The sequence below is a fragment of the Camelina sativa genome, chromosome 11 (assembly GCF_030686135.1).
Source record: "Camelina sativa cultivar CO46 ecotype springtype chromosome 11, ASM3068613v1".
Classification (NCBI taxonomy): domain Eukaryota; kingdom Viridiplantae; phylum Streptophyta; class Magnoliopsida; order Brassicales; family Brassicaceae; genus Camelina; species Camelina sativa.
The window spans coordinates 1,173,037-1,193,923 of record NC_141890.1 but is presented as its reverse complement, the minus strand read 5'-3'; the positions used below and the strand labels follow the sequence as shown (position 1 = coordinate 1,193,923).

The following is a 20,887-nucleotide window of genomic DNA, read 5'->3' as shown; positions in this document are numbered from 1 at the left end:
TCTTTATTGGGTTTTAGTGGAGAGAGCACATATCCAGATTAAACGTACCAAAAACAATGGAGCACTAATCTAAATATTTCCACTTCACTTTGACCAATTGACTAGAGTTGTTAATGGGGAACATAATTGTGAAATTATATAATGGGGAACATAACAGAGGCACAAAAAAGTAGCAATAAAAGAGAAAATGAACAATCATCATGAGTTTTTTATTCAATGTACAAAGTACATGAGACAAAAGCAAATCCCATTTCCGCCGTAACAAAAAAAATTAGAGTTATTATTGGCAAGTTAAATTAATTTATTTTTATATTTTGGAAACTATAATGGAGAGCTAGCACCTACCACTTTTTCTAAAAATTGACCCTACTACAGAGTTGTACATACAAAACTGATTTCCATAATACTCAAAAGAAATGGAAATTTAATTTCCATAAAATTTTCATTTATCATATACCTTTGTATTTTTTCTTTGTATCACACCATTACAAAACTTAAGTAAAAAAAAGAAGAAGAAAAAAAGGGTAGAAACAGCAAAACTACATAAACAGAAAGAAACTAAAATCTAGCATTTTCGAATCCATGGAGGTCACTAACTCTATTCATATGCTTCCTCATGATCGCCACTTTAGCCAATCTCTCAGCCGCTCTCCACGCTGACGTCGGCGTAAGCGGCTCACTCTTCTGAACCACCGGCTCTGGACTCTTCACCGCCACGTGTCTACCTCTCAATCGGTTTAATTCTGCCAGCTCAGCTTCCAAACCACGTAAGCTCGCCTCACTCGAGCTCAAACCGTATTGCACCAACAAGGTTCTTGCTGACGTCAGCATCCGCTCAGCCCCGGAGTGATCATTGACTTCGATCAGCCGCCGTGACTCGGCTAAGGCTCGTGTGCTGACGTGGAGATTTCGTAGTCTTGCGATGTTCGAGTTAGACGATGATCTGACGGCGATGGGACGTGGTATCGTAAGCACTCGATCTTCACAGTTTTTGATCTCCCGAGTCGTAGGATCGACGTGGCGAGATCGGACGGTCATGATTCTCTGTGACCTACTACTACTAGACGGATGAGATTTGAGTTCTACCAACACTTGTCTTTCTTCATCGCAGTACATGTCACCCAACCGAATCAACCCGGATCCAAGCCAAACAGGTCGACCCGTTAGTGAATAAACTGAAGTCACCTCTCCTTGACCCGACCCGGAAACTAATCCGAGGTTTAAAGTAAGATCCTGAACAGACAAACTCAACAGACTCTTAATCCGTTTAGCAAACACGTCATCATGATTACACGCGACGAGCCACAGAGTGTGCGTCGGGATTTCCAAGTGAGAGAAACGCGTGGACTTCACAAAATCTTGCTGGGCTAATTGGGCCTGATGGTGGGCTTTACGGTCCGTTAACACGAAGATGGTGGTGAAGAGATTTTTCTGCCGGCGATCTTCGATCACTTTAGCCGCTTTCTTAACCGCATCGTTAACGCTCATCCCGTCGCCGTCGCCGGAGATTTCGTCGACGATTCTTCTAGCTAATCTCCTCCCGTTAGCCGTCATTCTCCGCAACGGAGACAGTCGTTTCGAGCTCGACGAGAACGAGACCATCGACAAACGATCCGTTTCCCGTAGAGACGAGATCACGAGCCTCATCGCTCGCTTCACCGTCTCTATCCTCCCTCCGCTGACGTCTAACACCGTTACTAAATCCACCGGAGATCTACGCGCCGTCGTCGGTAACGTCGGAGATTTGATTTTCATCAGAACAGAGTAAGTCTCGTAACCTCTCCCAGCCGCCACAACTGCAGCTTCTGAAGACAGCTTAACGTCCACGTGTCCATTAACGGAATCCGTCTTCGTCGTTAACGGTGACGGCGTGTTAACGTAAAACCCTTTGAATTCTCCGTTATCTTCGTCGTCGTCGTCTTCGTTCTCGTCTGATTCCGGTATGGTGTTGAAACCACCGGTACGAGAGATTGGAGACGAAACCAGAGGCTCGTCGTCGTTGTAGACTCGTAAGGACTTGTTGGTGGTGGGTTTTGATTCTCGGATCCTGGAGTCGGATTCGGATCCTGATTTCGGGGATTTGTGAGTAGTAGCAGTAGTGTTGAGCTCGTGGAGAGGGGAAGAGAGAAACAGAGGAGGGAGAAGTGAGGTATCTCTCCAGGAGGCACCACAAACAGGGCAGTCGGAGAGTAGATTCCGATCACCGGTGCGTGAAGCTACGCAAGGGAAATGAAACGTGTGAGAACACTCCGCCGTGAAAATCGCAGTTCCTCTTCCTGCTTTAGCTGTTTGTAAGCAAATCCCACATTTGCTGCTTATGCTACTGCTCTGTTTCATTAATAACACAAGCAAACGTAAAAATGTTAACTTTTGAGTTTCAAAATAAATAAAAATCTCATTTTTGGATTCGTACTTTGGTGAAACAGAGTTTAGATTTGAGGAGAGAGAAGCTCGCCGGAGATTTAGGTGAGGAAGGTGTAGAAGAATAAGAAGAAGATACGCTGAGAAGAGAGAGAGGGCTTCTGTTTCTAGTAGGAGTAACGTCACCGGAAGTTCTGCATAGAAGCTTGGGACTAGCGGGAAGAGACGGTGAAGAAGGAGTAGTAGTGACACCGGCTGTAGCAGACCAACGAAGGCTAGAAGGAGAGGTTACTAAATCGGGACGGGTATCGGACCTTGGGGTAGACGGGTTAGAGAAAAACCCGAATCTTGAAGTTGATGTTTTTTGCCGATTAAGTGAACCTTCATCATCTTTCTTTTTATGTATGGAGCTCCAAAACGTTCTTTTCAAACCGTTGATCATCTTCTTCTTCTTCTTCTTTGTAGTGATGAGTACAACAAAATTTGTTTTCTGAGAGAAGGAAACGAAAAAGTTTTTGAGATTTTAATGTAAAGAAGACACTATAGAGATTGGGGTGGGGAGAATGATAAAGAAGAAGCAGGAGAAAATGGTGGGGTTTTGAGTTTTTATTAAATTAAAAAGTGGACTCCTTTTTGTTTATTTCACAATTAAAGTTGTCATTGTGAAGATTGATTATTGGGATTATCAAGATTTTTTTTTTTTTTTTCTGAAGAAAAAATAAAAATTAGACCAAAAATAAAAAATAACATCTAAAATAGCTGTAAAATTGTTTGGCTTTTGGTCTATAGACTGAATCGAGTAGATCATCCTACGAGTCTACGAATGGAGTAATTTTTTTTTTTTTTTTGCCTTTAATTAACTCAAGCTCCGAATCATTGGTGTAGCTTGATACAGTCATACTATTTATTATTGTTATTGAACATGAGATTTTAGATAGTAGATGTAATTAATTTTATCACGCAGTCAAAATACATAGGTGAAAATCTTTTTTTATATATGGTTGAAATTGAATGTGGTTAGTTAAAAAGATAAGGAAACATAATAAATGAACAAAAGTGAATGGAGAAGAAGATGATCTCTTTATTCAGAGAGACGCCCAAACAAAAACAGCTAGCAGCAGCCCCTATTACTGAGTATGTATGTAGTACATACACTACTGACTACTCTGCTTCAATTCTTTTAGGTGTGCTGAGTCGGTCCATTTTTATCTCTATGCTTCTCTTTTTTATTTAATGCTTCTCATTCGCTTTATCTCCCTCTCTTTCTTACACATGTTTTTATATCACAGCTTTTGAACGTACATGGCATGCACTGATTCACACATATATGTGTGTTTGGATGCTTCACGTGTATATGTTGTCGTCTCTATTATGTCAAAGTTTTCATTCAAACAGCTCTGGTTTAAAGCACCTCTACCAAGATTAATCATATTATTATTTTTCTTTTAATAAATAAGATCAATCTTTATATTTGCCAAAAATATCACTAATATTATATTATCTTGACGAGTTGAATAATGTGGTTAAAATATATATATGAGGGTTTGGAGGTATCTAAACAATTTAGGACATAACAAAAAGATACTGACATACGACTGTTAAGACGACTTAGGACTAAATTTTTATCTTAGTATTCTAATTATTGTAAGTGTACAATTAACTTCGCACATTCCCCATGTTTCAGAAGATTTTGGTTGTTTCTTTCTGCTCTTCCATGTGCCGCACCGAAAACATATATACTACAAAACTGTGTTACGAAGAAGTGACAATTTACGCGTATAATATATAGTTTTGTTTATGTTTTAGAGCTTATTAACTACAATTACTATATGGATACTGGTAATTTGTATATAGGAGAGCAGGTCTGTTTACGTGATTATAATGATTAAAATAAAACACCAAATTACTTAACATGAACCATTTTATGTAACTGTATATATAGTTTCATTTGTTGTAGGTAATTTTATTCAAAGTGTTTGAATATTAGACTTATATGTTGGTATCAAGAGACAATGAACCAGCACAACACCGTCCAAAAAACTTGAATTAAAATTAGTGGAAACATATAATAATTGAATTCACAACGACACGTATAGTTATTTTATCACAGCTACAAGTTCCAACAACTATTTTCATTATCAATCTTTTTAAAAAATTAGGGAATAATCACATTCGACAAAAGGATAAATCTCATGGAATAATAATAGACGAGGTAAATTATGATAATTAGTTTATTACAATAACCCATCTTATTACAATAAATAAATTTTTAACATATTAGTTGAGATCAACAAATCGAAGGCGTCTAGGCGAGCCGCACCAGTGGGCAGTACGCAGACATGTTTATAAATTAACTTTATCAACTCTTAGTTAGCTTAATTAAGGTCCTCTATACTAAATTCACTATACGACACCATCTCACATAAAACCAAATCGTAGGTCATTCTCGAGAAGTGTACTCATTCAGTCATTTGTGTTTAATCGTTGGCACTCGTTTTATTTATAAAATAAAAATAGAATAAAATACGAAAAATCTAAGCTAAAGGCATCGAGGTCACTTATTTGTTATCTTGGTCAAGAATTGAGATCGGACTCTATGAAAAGAGTAGCCACCTAAAATTTCACACATATACATAGTTTTATTAAAATCTTAATTATCGCGTCTCATGTGGTGTGGTTGAGTGTAAGATTTACTCATTCAGATTTTATCAAGACCCACCATACTTTGAAAATAATTTAACCTGCTGTTGAATATAACATAATGGACCACTTAAACACTAATGTTCCTGAAATAACTTGATGCCAAAAATATCGGCCTAATCCATTCTTTTGGTCGGGCTTGATTATATCTAAAAAAACTTCGATCCTAATTAACAGTGTACTTCGATTTGTAAAAGAAATAAAACAAGTGGAAGCAATGCGGCACGTGACATGCATGAGAACTTGAGAAGGGTCCAAGATACTAAATATGGGATTATGGAGACGACTCCACCTATCGACGAAACCTTCTACCTGGACCAGTTTCTTTCATTACTGTACTTAATGATCGTTTTATCACTCTTAATTCGAAACCTGAAAAGGATTGCATGCTATATCAAGTGTTCACATTACTTAGACTGCTTCATGTATAGTGTCTCAATTATAGAGAAACAACAAGTATATAATATGATTTCTCCGATTACCGTTGACCAATTCTTATATTTACTTTTATAAATTTCGTTTATATGATCATCAATTAACCAAAATACTTGGATCGAATTTTATGGTGTTTTAATTTAGAATATATTAATTATATCAGCCTTGACTAAACAAAGAAAACAAGACCACAACGATTTGGTTGATTTGTTTGTGTGATCAGTCATAACCAATTAACCATCATCTTATAAATTAATTAAGAGCTGATTTTAGATTTTTCAGTTATTAATGAGATTTTGTGAACCATTATGTAGAGACCAAGATTGAGTCGCGTGGTATTAAAAAAAATCAGATAATGGTCATCAAGTATTTAATTTGTGGATTTGAGCAAAACAATCATCGAACTATTGAATTTTTTCAAAAAGAGACTTTAAATTCGTGAATCTTACTACTAGGATCAAGCAAGATCTAATACTTAATACATACATATCATAACAAATTATATACATATATCATATCCCAATGCGTAATTTATTTATTGTTGTAGGGTTAGCCATAATTAAACACTACACATGTAACCAAGCAAAGAGCCCACCGGGGGACATGTTTGCCCTAATTTACTTGGACATTTTGTGTTTTAAAATGTAATTTTTGTTGGCTAATAAAAATATCTGATAATCGTATTTTATCTCGAAAACTCTTACTTGAATTTTTTAGTTGACACATGAAAAGTGAGGATAGAGAGTTCATCACCTTGTGGACCAAACCATTTAGCTTAAACTTAAAGTTTACATGCTCATTCTAAAACTTTCACGGTTAATATATAAGTTAAAAATTTGGTGAACATCATAATCACCATATGTTGACCTAACCAGTAACCATATATAATCATCCATATAAAATAGCCCTGGAGGTTCGGTTTATTCAGTTTTTCGGTTTGTTCGGATTTCTAAAATTCTGCCAAACTAAACCGAATAAAATTTCGGTTCGGTTCGGTTCGGTTTTTCGTTTCGGTTATAGGGTAAAAAATCAATTCCGAACTAAACCGAATTAATTCGAACCGAATTAGACCAAGATAAAGATAAAAGGCTCAATTTAACAGCTTTTACAGTTACAAAACCAATAGCTAATGGGCCGAACCCAATACAAACCCAGGTCCAAATAAAATTACAGACCCAAGTCCACTAAAAAAATTAGGGCTATGGACACTCGCCGCCGCTACTCTCTTCCAAGCGATGAGATCGGGAATGGCGATGGTGACAATTGTAGTCTTCCCCGTAAAGAAATATGAGCCAACGATCTTTCTCCTACCATCATCAAATTCACATGCAATACAAATCTATCATTTTAAACTGAGAAAATAGGAAAGAAAAAAAGTGAAAACAGATTAGATCTGAAGACTCACCAGTAAATCTAGTGGTAAGTTAGATGATAAGAAGGCTGGTAAAGGGGAATCCAGTGAAAAACGCAGACCATGGATCGATGTCGAGTGAGAAATGATGTTGCGGCGGAGGAGAAGATGATAGAAAGACGTGATGAAGAAGAAGTGAAGAAAATATATGAAGAAAGGAGAAGAAGGCGAAGGAGAAAGAAGAATTAGAGAAGAAGATAACTCTATCGTAAGACAAAAAAAACTAGGAACAAAAGTCGATTTAGGGTTTTTGTCCTTTTATATGGTGTCTCTATAAACCGAGAAAACCGATCGGTATGGTCCGCCGAACCGAACCGAACCGAACCGAACCGTAAACCGAACTACAATTATAATTTCGCCGATCGGTTCTCATCTAATAACTGGGCATGAACCGAAACCGAAAAAAACGGTTCTTTCGGTTCGGTTCTTTCAGTTTGAACCGTTTGCCCAGGGCAGATAAGAATGTATATGTTATACGTACGAATTAAAGTTAATATTATAAATTTATTTGCTGTCGGTATGCTGAAGTTGAGAGAATGATTTGTAATGAGTAATGATGAATGTATGGAGACTATTTTGTATGTATATATTTAAATACAAATTTACCAAAAGACATACCTTAAGTAAGGTTAAGAAAAGGTTTCGGGAGACATAAGCATATGATGGTTAGGACCGATACATGTTAAATCCAAGTTGACAAAATAAATACATTAATGTATTATTTAAAATCGTACGAATTAAAGTCCGTTGTAGCCTTGTTGGTATAACACATTAAATTAATAATTTTGTATTATTTAAAGTCGTAAAAATTTTAAAACAAAAAAAAAGATTAAAACAAGACTTTTTGAAATGAAAAAAAATTTTAAAATCAAAATATATTTTTTAATAAAAAATTAGAAACCAAAATCTACGTAACAATACAAAAACAAGTTGAATTTATGAAATTTACAATGATCAATTAACTAAACTAAATGATATGATTTAAAATTAGATTAGTTCTTATGTCGTATTGTAAATTTATTATCCAAATTTCTATTATTAAAACCTGTAAAAAAATTAAAATAAAAAATAAAACTAAAACTTTGAAAATCAGCAAGAAATAAGTTAAAATTTATTTATTTTATTTATTTTTTTTGTTAACAAAAAAATTAGCTCAAAAGAGCCGATTGGAAGAAAAATTGTTTACAAACAAAACATGATGCGGAGATAAGCGCGCTTGGCGTACGAAAAAATCCGCTTTAACATTTGCATTACGAGGAATATGACATAAAGAAAAAGAAGAAAACTCCTTTCAATCCGTTTTGATTCCATCCAAATATGTTGCAAAGGCCGGCCAGTCATGAGGGGAAGACACCATCTTCACCAGATCCAAGCTGTCCGTAAAGAAAACCACATCTCGAAAGTCGTGGCCAATCATACACCGCATCGCCCAGCTGAAAGCTTCCACTTCTGCATGTAACAGGGATAGACTACGCCGATAATTGGTAGCGCCTAGAAAAGGTGACGATCCTTGCATAGAAGTACAAAACCATCCTGCACATGCAAAAGCATCAATCTCTTTCCAAGAGCCATCTACAAAGCATCGATAAACGGAGTAAACCAGTGAAAGGGGATAACTACCCCCTTGTAACCGAGAGGTAGGAACTACAGAGGAGGGGATAGCCTCCTCACCCTCGTCTTCCACCTGTGCTTAGAGCCAAGAGGACGCTTCCCCTTGCGCTACTCGCACAATGTCATCCGGGCGTTCTGTCTGATTCTCAAACACACAGGCATTCTGCGCTTTCCAGATATACCACATTAGCCAAGGGAAAACCTCTATTTGGGAACCCGGATTCGTAGAACCCAAAAATGATCCACATTAGCATAAATAGATTCCGTCGGAAAGTGTTGGGACCCCACAAGTACATTGGCCAAAGCCCATGCCTGACGGGCTGGCGGACACACAAAAATAGGATGATTAACAGTCTCCACATCCGCCCCACACCTCATGCATCCGACATCACAATCTATGTCCCGTCGTCTCAAATTAACAGACACCGAAATACTACCCGTTAACACTTGCCACATGAAATGTTTAATTTTTGGTGGACAGTGAACCCGCCAAACCCGAGCAAGAAGAGGGGTAACACACCCAAGAGCCTGGAAAGTGTTAGGAATACCCAGACGTGCCGTTTCATACCCTGACTTAACCGTATATTTACCAGATTTTGTAAAGTGCCACCCTAAGGAGAGTTAAAATTTATTAAAATTTAAAAACTTATTAATTTTCTTTTTTTTTTTAAAAGAGAGTGAAAGAAACTGACCTTGATTTTTAATGGGCTGGGAAAGTTGTTGGTTGGCTTTGAACATGGATCACTAATCTCCACCACTGCCACGGGCAAACGTAGACACACGCAGATCCATCCACCTTCACAATCGTGCGTGCTCTTTGGTCATCTGACTCATCTCCGTCGACGTTGTAGCAAAAGTTGTTCAATTATACTAATGGACTCATCCCCTAGCAAAAGTTGTCAAACCAAACCCAATACGAGGATTCTTCTTGCTTCCTCGACCGCTTCTTTTCCTAGGATGAATATCACATTTCTGAACTTTCTGATGAATTCAACACTTCTTAGTTCTTATGCCTCTCTTGTCGTAGCAAGATTTTTACGCTGAGATCGTTGTTCAATTGCCTTTTCTTCTTAAGGCTCACTCAAAAATTAAATATTATCCCATGATTCATATATCCTCTACGGGAACTTCTTCGTTTAAACCCCTTCTCTTGACAGCACACGAAGTTATTTTCTGTAGGTGATTCTGAATCTCCGCGTGAAATCGATATATCGTCAACTTTTAACAAATCCCTAACACACCTTATCTTGTTTCTTCAACTTTCACATAACATGTGAATAAACCCGATCTCACTGCTCATTCTACCCTCGCCACAAATCCAGGATCATACCCGAAACAAGAACAAATCTCTATCGAGCACCGCTTTGATACCAATTGAAAACGCATATTTGTGGCTAAGTATAGTTAGGATCTACTTTGTGTTTGTATGAGCATAAAGTAAATAGCACACAAACTTTGTTAACGGGGTTTGGTTTTTCCTACATTCCCGGGATCTAGTCCAGAACAAATTCACTAGAACAAGATAGCAATTACAACTGCATATGATACAAACACTACTATGCCTATCATTCTTTTCTAGATGAATACCATCAAAAGATCTCTCTATCTTGTTGATGGGGCAACACCACACATCTTGTGTGCATCTCTCGAAACTACCTTGAAGCGCGCAAGTCTTCATGAAGCGCCTTCTCGGTATTTCTATCAATTGCCCAACCCCTAGGGTTAGCAACTTTCCTATTATACAACAAATAGGAATTGGGAGATTAACAATTGTACAACCCCTAGGATTGACAATTTTCCTATTATACAACAAATAGGAAAGTTTCTCTCCATGATCTCATCTTGAATCTTCCATTCAAGATGTTCATCCAGCTCAACAACCGCCACTTGACTTGTCCAAGTCGGCCTTAAGCTTCTGTACTCAAACTCTTCAATTCAGCTTCTTGTACTACTTCCTGTTTTAACGTCGGACTAGTACAAGAACTACTTCAGACGTTTGATACATCCTCTGATATATCTAACTGCAAGGTTCTTGATTCAACATCTTATCTTTTCTGCTTTGTGTTAATCACTGTGTCAGTACGATCACCAAGTACTACTTAAGCTCTGCTCTACTTAATCATTGTGTCTGTTCTACTTCATCTCCTGTGTTAGTTCCGTCAATTCTCTTTTTCTGAACTGTTGCACCACCATTATGACATCTATGATGTATCTCTGTATCCATGTCTCATCCATTACAGCCACTTAATAGAGATTTCACCACATGTTCTAAACCTTATAAAACTTCATTCAACACAACATTTTCAAAGACGATGAAGAGCAACGGCACAAAAGAGAAGCAGAGGAAGAAGGAATCGAAGAAGAGAATGCTTAAAAGAAGCAGAGGAAGAAGGAATCGAAGAAGAGAATGCTTAAAAGAAAAACAGAGCATGTGCTTGATTTCTCTGGTTTGTGATGATGATAATGATTGATGATCAGATTGATACTAAAACATGATTAGACAAAAGAGTAAAGACGCGAGAGACTATTCATATATTTCTAGACTTAGGGTTTCATCAAAGTTTCTTTTTTTCTTTTTTGTTTTTTTTTTGTTTACAAGTTTCCATTATTTCTCAGATAAAAGTCCAGAGCAAAACTTTGATGACTTGATGACTCATGTATTTGAAAATTATTACACCGATGGTTCTGTTTATCGAACACTGTGCTCTGCCTTGCTCCTTTGTATTATACATATTTGGTGTTTGTATGATTTGTCTCTTTTCTACTCTTATTAATTTCCTCTAAACTAAATGGCTTATTATTTTACTGTTCTTAAACACTTGAATTGCAGATGACATTGCCAAAAGAAGAGAACTTGCAGAGTAGGGACCCTTTTGCAACAACAACCTATGGTATTACTCTTTACTACTACCATCAACAGCAACAGTTTCTTATTGAATTGCCCCACAACCAATCAGAATTCTCAACAGAGCAATCTCAAGCTGGGGACTCAAGTAGTCAGTACTCACAATCTCAGCAACTAGAACAAGTCCAAATACTCATCTTCAGAGCCAAGAAGAAGAACAAAACAACATCACAATATCACCTTCTAACACAGTAGTTGCAAGGACAGTGAAGAGGCGCTCAAAACCAAACATGATCTCCTTCAGTTTTGTTACTTTTGAACCCTCTTAAGTCTTAATGAGAGAGAGACTCTTGCAGGTGCTTTACAACAAAAAGAAGAGGAATTAAGTGAATGCGAGGGTTAAAGTATGCATCTTTGCTGCTGGAGCAAAAGCAAAACGAGGTTAATATGGTTTAACGAATGTGAAACAATTAAAACTATTGGAACCAGAGAAACAACTTGATAGATGATACAAAAAACAAGAAAGGAAGAGGCAAGTTCAGAGATGCCTGAGCGAAAACGAAAATTAAAAGATAAACATTTCTACTTGAACGAGTTTAGCAATCTTGGCGAATATTTGACTGGACAAACGTGAAACAATTAAACAACTTGATAGATAAAATAAATAAATAAAAAGAAAGAGGCAAGTTTCAGAGAGTGACAGAAACAGAATACAAACTTTGTAACGATCTAAGAAATTATCTACGGTCATGACAGCGTTAGACCACTCGATATTGCCCCAAATCTCAAGATGATCTCCCTTGATGACGTCCCAGAAGAGCCCAATGTTCCCACCAAAGTTGATCAGTCTGGCCCCGGGATATATATCTTCCAACTCGTGGATTGTACCACCAAAGTTGTACATCACTCTCTCCCACCGATCAAGCAACAGCTGACCAAAGTGGACCACTCTGGAACGAAAGAGAGTCTCGTTGAGAGAGCCCAAACCCTTGACCTCTTTTGTATCCATCATAATCCCCTCTCGCCCAGGCCAATACAACTCATCCTGCTCACAGAAAAATATAGTCCCGTCGTTAGTAAGAAAGTAAATCCTATTAATCAATTCAATCATACACCAATCCCTTCGGCTTCTCGACACTTGACCACGATTGCCTCTTCCCCAATAACCTTTGCTTGGCGAGTAGAAATAGGTTCTGTGATTTCCATCAACTACGTAAATCTTTTGATCCATCACCACACTGTCGTGTATATTCTTATTGCCTCCCTTCATTAGCGGCAAGGGCAACGGCGGCAAAAAACTCCAAGTTTGAGTCTTTGGGTCGAATACCTCTCCCCACGTGTTTGGGTTAAAAACATCGCAGCCTCCTATCACGTAAATCTTCCCGTCTACGACTCTAGCAGCCGCGTTAGCTCGAGCCACCCCCATGGAATAAGGGACGTGGCTCCACGTGTGAGTCCGACAATCCAAGAGCCAGACATCAGAAGTGCGCGTCTTCTCCTTAAAAGATCCACCGATTACATATATAAACCAACCCAGCACCACCACGGAGGATGCTTCCGGAGGCTGAGAGGGGAGCGAAGGTATCGGCATCAAAACAGAGGCGTCTAGGGTTTCTCTACGGCGGAGTATAAACCAGCGTGGCTTTGGGTCAGGAGGAGGGGTTCGTAGGCATATGTAGACGTATGTTTCGGTGAGACCCATCAGCGATCGGGTCTTGTAGATCTCAGGCGAAGCCACTAGAGAGCGATAACTCTTGCACACAATAGATAACGTCGCGTGATCCAACCTCGAGACTCGAGGCTCGAGCCATGCAGCTCATAACCAAATCATCTGGCAACCACGACCACGGAGACGCCTCCTCCTCCTCTTTGCTCTTCTTATGTGGTGGCTCTTCAAATTTGAACATCGGACACTCAGGTTGACTTTTTGGATTTTTGTTTCGGTTTCAGTTTGTGTTTCTCAGAAGACAACATAAACTTTGGTTTTTTTCTTTTCTTTATATAGGCAAAAACAATCTCCTTCTTCAAATACAATTAAAAATTCTTAAAATATAACATCCAAAACCTCTTAGGGTATATAAGATTGATATTTTACTTATTAATTATATTTAATATTATTAATTAGTTATATGTTTGTAACATATTATTAATAACAAAATTTTAACTACTCCCATAATACAACATATTTGTATAAAATTAAGCATAAAAATCTAATACTTAATTACTCTAATACTAATTTAAAATAATATTAATACATACTTTTAAATAACGCATAATAGAAATTGTATTTTTATACTTGAAAATAATAATATCTGATTGTATTTTTTATCTTGGAAACTCTTAATTGAATTTTTGAGTTGACACATGAAAACTAATCTGATGATAGAGAGTTCTTCACCTTGTGGACTTGCTTTCACAAATTGCAAATGTTGTAAACCAAACCATTTAGCTTAATCTAATTGCAAGTTAAACTCTCTATTTTAAAAACTTAGGGGGATCTATTCAATTAACGATTTTAGAGGATTTGGTGTGATATTTTAAAGTATTAACGATTTGAGTGAGTTTTTAAAGTATTTTGAATGATTTGTTATATTTTTGATTTATAAAAATTGTGATTTCATGAGATTATTGTTAAAATTCGAGTGATTTGTGAGATTTTAAAATGAAAATGAAAAATTGGATTCAACATTTCTAAAAAGTTTTTTTCTCACGTACAGGAACAATTCAAATTTCTACTATTGAAAACTGTAAAGAAGATTTTTTAAAAATTAAAGCAAAAACTTTGAAAATTTGCAAGAAAAAAAAAATTAAAAACTTATTAATTTTTTTTTTTTTTTAAGAAAGTGAAGAAATTGACCTTGTTATTAATGAGCCGGGGAAAGTTGTTGTTGGGCTTTGAACATGGATCGCTAATTTCCACAACCGTCACGGTCAAACATAGACACCCATAGATCCATCCACCTTCGCAATCTTGCGTCTCTTGGGTCATCTGACTCATCTCCATCGTTACAATCTTGTTGTTGGTATAACTCATTAAATTTATTATACAATTTACTATTACTTAAAATCATTAAAAAAAAATTAAAGCAAGCAAAAATAATTTTAAAGAAGACTTTTTTAAAATGAAAAAACTTTTAAAATATATGAAACTTGAATACAAAATCTACATAGCAAGCCAAAACAAATTGAATTTATGGAATCTCTAACGATCAATTAACTAGGTCAAATGATAGAATCCAAAATCCGGTTAGTTCTTAAATCGTATTGTAAATTTATTATTCAAGTTTCTACTATTAAAATAGTAAAAAAGATTTTTTAAAAAATTAAAACAAAAAACTTTGTAATTCAGCAAGAAAAAAAAGTTAAAGGTTTTTATAATTTTAAAACTTCTTAATTTTCTAAATTGAAAAAGAGAGAGAGAGAAACTGACATTGTTTTTAATGGGCTGGGAAAGTTGTTGTTAGGCTTTGAACATGGATCGCTAATCTCCACCCACCTTCATAGGATCTATCGACGATGACCTCCTCAGTATTTTTCATAGACTTTCTTATGTAATTGTGTGAATCTCCGTGAATGGAGAGCTATGCATTCATCATATATTTATAGTGATACAAGAGATAACATCGTATCTCAGCTAAAGATATGGGATATACACAAATATAAGATACACCTATATCTACGCTAACACCCCGCGCAGCCAGAGCTGGAGGTTTCCGAACACTCAGGCTGGACCAAAAATCTTGAAATAATGTAGTAGACAGCCCTTTGGTGAAGATGCCGGCATACTGGAGGGTTGAAGGAACATGAAACACCTTAATGTAACCAAGAGCAACACGTTCGTGGACAAAATGAATGTCAATCTCCACATGCTTGGTTCGTTGATGCTGAACGGGATTATAGGCAAGGTAAACAGCACTAACATTGTCACAAAACACAAGAGAAGTTTTGGGAACCGGAACCTTCATTTCCACAAACAAGTTGCGAAGCCACCCCAGTTCAGCAACAACATTAGCCACTCCTCTGTACTCGGCCTCAGCACTGGACCGGGAGACCGTATGTTGACGTTTCGCCGACCAAGAAATAAGATTGGGACCGATAAACACGCAGTAACCAGACGTAGAACGACGGGTGGATGGACAGCCGGCCCAATCTGCATCGGAGTAAGCAACCATAGCTGTAGGAGAGGACCTGTAGAGTTGTAGTCTGTGCGAAATAGTGCCCTTTATGTAGCGTAGAATGCGTTTCAATGCATTGAAGTGAACCTCACGCGGGTCATGCATAAAGAGACACTTGCTGAACATCATACAAGATGTCCGGACGGGTGAATGTAAGATACTGCAAGACTCCGATACATAGTAGGATCCTTAACCGGAGGACTGTCGGAGTTAACTTCGGCAAGCTTTGGCTTGGTATCAACCGAAGTAAGGCAGGGGTTACACTCCGTCATGTTTGCGCGATGAAGGATATCCGCCGCATAGTTCTGTTGATGGAGGAACATACCTTTGTCATTCCGGACGATGGAAATGCCGAGAAAATGATGAAGGGGTCCTAGATCAGTCATGGAAAAAGTAGAAACAAGGCCGAAATGATCTCATTGAGAAGTGTCTGCGACGAGGCTGTGAGTCCAATATCATCAACATAGAGTAACAGGTAAGCAATGTCCTTTCCATGAGGACAAATGAACAAGGATGAATCCAAGAAACTTTGATAGAACCCAAACTTCGTAGCAAAAGCAGAGAACCAAGTGTACCAAGCTCGCGGGGATTGTTTAAGGCCGTAGAGAGAACGCCATAAGAGGCACACATGATCTGGCTTGCTACTGTCTTTAAATCTCGGCGGTTGATGCTTGTACACCTTTTCTTTGAGGTCACTATGGAGGAACTCATTCCTGACGTCGAGCTGACGGAGAGGCCAATCATATGATGTAGCCACATGGAGGACTGCATGTATGGTAGCTGGGTTGACCACCAGACTAAACCTCTCATCACAATCAAGACCGGGAAGCTGCAACTTGCCGTTAGCAACCAGTCGGGCCTTATAGCGAGACAACTGGCCATTGGAGTCAAATGTATGCCTGTATAACCACATAGAGCGAATGATATTAGTGTTCTTGGGTCGTGGTACAAGCCACCACGTCCCCGTTTTAATAAGAGCACTATATTCCTCTCCCATTGCTGGATTCCAATTTGGATCCTTAGCCGCTTGTATATGGTTTAAGGGTAAAGGAGAGACAGAAGAGGTGTGGAGACAGAGCCTATTGATCGGTTTGACAATGCCTGCTTTGCCGCGTGTTATCATCGGATGAGATGGAGCAGGTTCAGAAGGTTGTGCAACCGTAGTTGGTGGTGCAACGGGCGTAGGAGTCACTGTGGTAGGTGGTAAAGCCGGGGAAAGTGGAGGTGGTCGAGAGATAGGTGGCATTGGAACAAAGATCTCCTCTGGTGGTTTCGGAGCTGGCGTATGAGCGAAATTCTCGAAGAACACAACATGTCGTGAGAGTATAATCTTTCTGGAGTGTATGTCAAGGCAATGAAACCCTCGGTGATCAGAAGGATAACCGAGAAAGACACATGCGGTAGATCGTGGTGACAGCTTATGTGTGGTGGTAGCGAGGAGGTTGGGATAACAAAGAGAGCCAAAAACACGAAGGTGGTCATATCGCGGCTTCTTGTTGAATAGGCGTGTGAACGGGACTTCGTTGTTGACGGCAGTGGGTGGTAAGAGGTTCAGTATGCGTGCGGCTGTGTGAAGAGCCTCCACCTAATAAGTGAGTGGCAAGTGAGCCTGAACTAGGAGAGTGCGAATCAAGTTGTTGAGGTGCGCAAGATCCGCTCTGCTTTACCATTCTGTTGAGAGGTGTGCGAACAGGAGAACTTGAAGCTGGTACCGGTGGTAGCAAAGTAATCATGGAACTGTCGGTTGTCATATTTGCCGCCATTGTCACATTGTAAAAATGAGATACTGCTATGAAACTGAGTCCGGACAATGGCTGAGAAATGAAGGAACCGACTAAACACATCACTTTTCCTCTTGAGAGGATATACCTAGACAAAATGACTATAATCATCAAGAAAGATGAGATAATATTTAACACCACTAATACTTGAAACAGGGGATGTCCATAAATCTGAATGAACCAGTTCAAAAAGTGTGGAAACTGTTGAAGTTGAATTAAAAAATGGTAAACAAACGTGTTTGCCTAGTTGACACGCATGACACAAAGTTGTCAAGTCGGTCTTTGAAATAGAAATAAAACCCGAAGATGCTAAAGCCTTAAGAGTAGAGGATCCCGTATGACCGAGACGACGATGCCACAAGTCAACGGTAGGCATGTGAACTGAAAGAGCGAGAGCTGGTGGAACTGGTGGCATGATGGTGTACAATGGCCCATCACTGTTGCAGCGTAGTAGCTTGGTCCGCGTCCGCAGGTCCTTAACATAAAACCCAAAAGGATCAAACTCCACAGAGCACATATTGTCAGTAACAAACCGGCGAACAAAGATGAGGTTTTTGACAATGGTGGGGCTGACAAGAACATTGTTTAATTGGAGAGGGCGAGAGGATGAGGGTAAGGTTGTTAAGCCGGTATGGGTGACAAGGGCAGTGGAACCATTACCAACAACAAGAGAGGAAATAGGACTTCTCTTAAAAAGGGAACGTAGCATACCTGTCTGATTGGCAACATGATCAGTAGCTGATCAAATGGTCAATTAAACCCAATGTGTACTCCACCACGATCTAATGATATCGTTGTAACACTTCAGGATCGAATCCACAGAGACCAAGCGATGCACTATGAAATTGTATAGATTTGAATATAGCTAAGGCAAAAAGAAAGATTGTGTTTCAAGTAACCGATTAAAAACAGAAAATAAATAAGAGTTTTGCAATCAAGGAAGGATATTGGGCGTAGGAAATCAGTTAGGGGGATTACAATCTCGAATTTAAATGATAGATTGGAATAGCATTAGATACCGTTCTTGAAATCAAATCACGAATGTAAAACTAACCTACTGTCGCAGCGTTAGTTATCTATGCAAGAAATTGATTAAATTCTAAACCGTCGTTTGAATCTAGCAATCCTAACAAGCAATAAGTTCAAGTTTGATTTTGTTCACAAGGTGCCTTAACTTCAACTTTCGTTGGCTAAGGATCACCTTGCCCACCTATGTTCTTTTCAAGCAATTCAACAACACTTTTGATGCCTAGATGAATTAAACCTACAATCATAAACTAGGTAGCTAATCTAGTTTAAGCATTAAGCACAACTATAGATGAAGAACACAAAAGATCAATCCCAAATCTAACAACCTAAGTTTAGAGAATCATAAAACCCCTTTTAAAACCCGAAATCCAATAGATAAACTACTCAGACATGGAGATAAAAGAACAGCAAATCAAAGATGAAGAAGACATAATTGAATTGCAAAAGAAAATAAATAAAAAGGGTTCAGAAATCTTCTCCAAAGTGTTAGAGAGGATTGGAGATCTTCTCCCAAAGGTTACAAGTACTCAAAAGCTGCGTAGAATAAAAAGTTTTCTTTCTAGAGGTCGAGCCTCGTGCTTAAATAATAAAATAAAACCCTAAAGTCGGTTTGAAACATAAAAGGAAAAGTTGCTTCGGGGACGAGACTGGTCGATCTCGAGCGAGGATCAGTCGATCCGGAACGTTTTCTGCTCTCACTCCATCTGCTTGCTAGCCCGATTAGTCTTCACCAAATTGGCTTCAGATACTTGTTTTCATCCCCAAAACACTCAGATTTCTTTAAAGCAACCTAGAACCTGTACAGACTCATAAAAGACTAAAAAGACTCTAAAAGCACACTTTGACTCAATAAAAGACTCAAATTTTTTTTAAAACTATGGTTAAAACCTATAAAATACAGACACATAGCCCCAATGTCCATGACCCAAGAGTTGCCAGCCGGATCCTGCAGTGTCATCGTACTGAACGCTTGTGGCAAAGCAGTGAGCGTTGGTGTGCTAGCTATCAGCGGTGGTTGATAGGCGTGTTGAACATAGTGAGCTTCACTGTGTGGACGAGGAGGAGAGAAGGGGCCAGGGGAAACACCGGGTGCAACATATGGCGGAGGGTAAGAGTGATGCAACATTGGAGGTGCATACGAAGGTGGTCCACCATACGACTGTGGATACGACCAGGGAGGTTGGTTGTATCCCCACGGAGGAGGATAGCCATACTGATTGGTGTTCCAGTTGTTACGACCACGTCCGCGACCGGAGGTGTGGGAGTTATTGTTGTGACCGTTGTAGTGCTGCGAGTTGTTGGGTTGTTGGTGTTGATCTGGATTGGTGAACAGGACCGTTGGTGAGGAAGCATTGGTGGTATGTTGTGCGACAGGTTTAGCTTGTTTGTCAAGACGCTTGTCTTCCATAAGGAGCATTGATCGTGCCTTAGTGAATGATGGAAATGGAGTCTGATGTTGAATAACATTGATTATGTTATCAAATTTGTCAGACAGACCATTCAGCATGTGCATCACTAAGGACCGATCAGAGACTGGTGAATCGAGATTGGCCAACAAGTCGGAGAGAGACTTCAATTTGTGGTTGTAATCGGTAATACTCATATCGCCGATCTCAAGATTGCGGAGTTCATTGTCGTACTGGAGTGACCGTGCCTCCTTGTTATCACGAAACAAATCTTCAAGCGTGATCCATATGTCACACGCTTTGGACTTGACCTTGAGGATGGTGTCGAGGAGCTGTTCAGACACCGTGCCATAAATCCACATTTTTACAAGCCCATCGCTGTTTTTCATCATCAGCGGTTGGCACGGAAGAGTCATCGAGATGTCCCAAAACACCAAAACTGCTGCAATGGGTTTCGAAAAACGCGCCAGACATCATAGTTTAGCTTGTTCATGTCAAGCTGGATGGGGATGTAGCCTCGAATTTGTGCGATTCCAAAGGGCTTGTGAGTGTTGGGAGTGATGGCGGTTTGAGAGGAGCCAGTCATCTTCACCGATCACACTGTTAATTAAGACAAAAGAGAGAGAAAAAAACAAAAAGAAGGACGGAAAAAAAACGACGGAGAGATGAAGAGAGCAGAGTAGGATCGGAGAAAAAGCTTTTGAAATTAGCTTAGTTCTGATACCATGTAATTGTGTGAATCTCCGTGAATGGAGAGCTATGCATTCATCATATATTTATAGTGATACAAGAGATAACATCGTATCAGCTAAAGATATGGGATATACTCAAATATAACATACACCTATATCTACGCTAACATCTTAGACACCACAGACGTCACGACGAACCGAAGAAGAAGAGAGATCGCAAGCACATACAACTACGATCTCGCTCGGAGTGATTGTAATTTGTAAACGAAGGGCTCGTCGTCCTTTCTTATGGGCGATCGAAGAAGAGATATCACACATACATATACGATCTCGTTCGGACGTGATTGTAAACGATGTTTCTTGTTGGCGAAGAAGAGAGATCGCTGGCACATGCTTTTACGATCTAGGTCGGTGATTTTGTAAACGTAGGGATCATCGTTT

General features: G+C 38.8%; 2 protein-coding genes, 1 long non-coding RNA gene and 1 pseudogene across 3 annotated transcripts; all 4 read right to left on the bottom strand.

Moving 5' to 3' along the window:
• Nucleotides 1-404: 404 nt before the first annotated feature.
• LOC104720969 (putative E3 ubiquitin-protein ligase EDA40) lies at nucleotides 405-3,118 on the bottom strand. The gene is made up of 2 exons (XM_010438869.3): nucleotides 2,414-3,118; nucleotides 405-2,328 (listed from the first exon to the last, which is right to left on the bottom strand). Exons 1-2 carry the CDS (start codon nucleotides 2,801-2,803, stop codon nucleotides 559-561), a joined length of 2,160 nt encoding a protein of 719 aa, XP_010437171.2. The 5' UTR covers nucleotides 2,804-3,118; the 3' UTR covers nucleotides 405-558.
• Nucleotides 3,119-6,574: 3,456 nt separating this feature from the next.
• Nucleotides 6,575-7,150, bottom strand: LOC104720968 (uncharacterized). The gene is made up of 2 exons (XR_756882.3): nucleotides 6,902-7,150; nucleotides 6,575-6,803 (listed from the first exon to the last, which is right to left on the bottom strand). It is a non-coding gene; the product is annotated as an uncharacterized LOC104720968 (long non-coding RNA).
• A 4,762-nt stretch (nucleotides 7,151-11,912) lies between these two features.
• Nucleotides 11,913-13,364, bottom strand: LOC104727511 (putative F-box/kelch-repeat protein At3g24610; annotated as a pseudogene).
• A 5,764-nt stretch (nucleotides 13,365-19,128) lies between these two features.
• LOC104727509 (uncharacterized) lies at nucleotides 19,129-20,170 on the bottom strand. The gene is made up of 2 exons (XM_010446610.2): nucleotides 19,252-20,170; nucleotides 19,129-19,145 (listed from the first exon to the last, which is right to left on the bottom strand). Exons 1-2 carry the CDS (start codon nucleotides 20,168-20,170, stop codon nucleotides 19,129-19,131), a joined length of 936 nt encoding a protein of 311 aa, XP_010444912.2.
• Nucleotides 20,171-20,887: the final 717 nt, after the last annotated feature.

Excerpts from the sequence above, each read along its gene's own strand:
- LOC104720969 (XM_010438869.3), bottom strand. The coding sequence starts at position 2,803 with ATGATCAACGGTTTGAAAAGAACGTTTTGGAGCTCCATACATAAAAAG. Across the intron at positions 2,329-2,413 it reads CTAAACTCTGTTTCACCAAA|AGCAGTAGCATAAGCAGCAA; the intron begins GTACGAATCCAA and ends TTAATGAAACAG.
- LOC104727509 (XM_010446610.2), bottom strand. The coding sequence starts at position 20,170 with ATGACTCTTCCGTGCCAACCGCTGATGATGAAAAACAGCGATGGGCTT.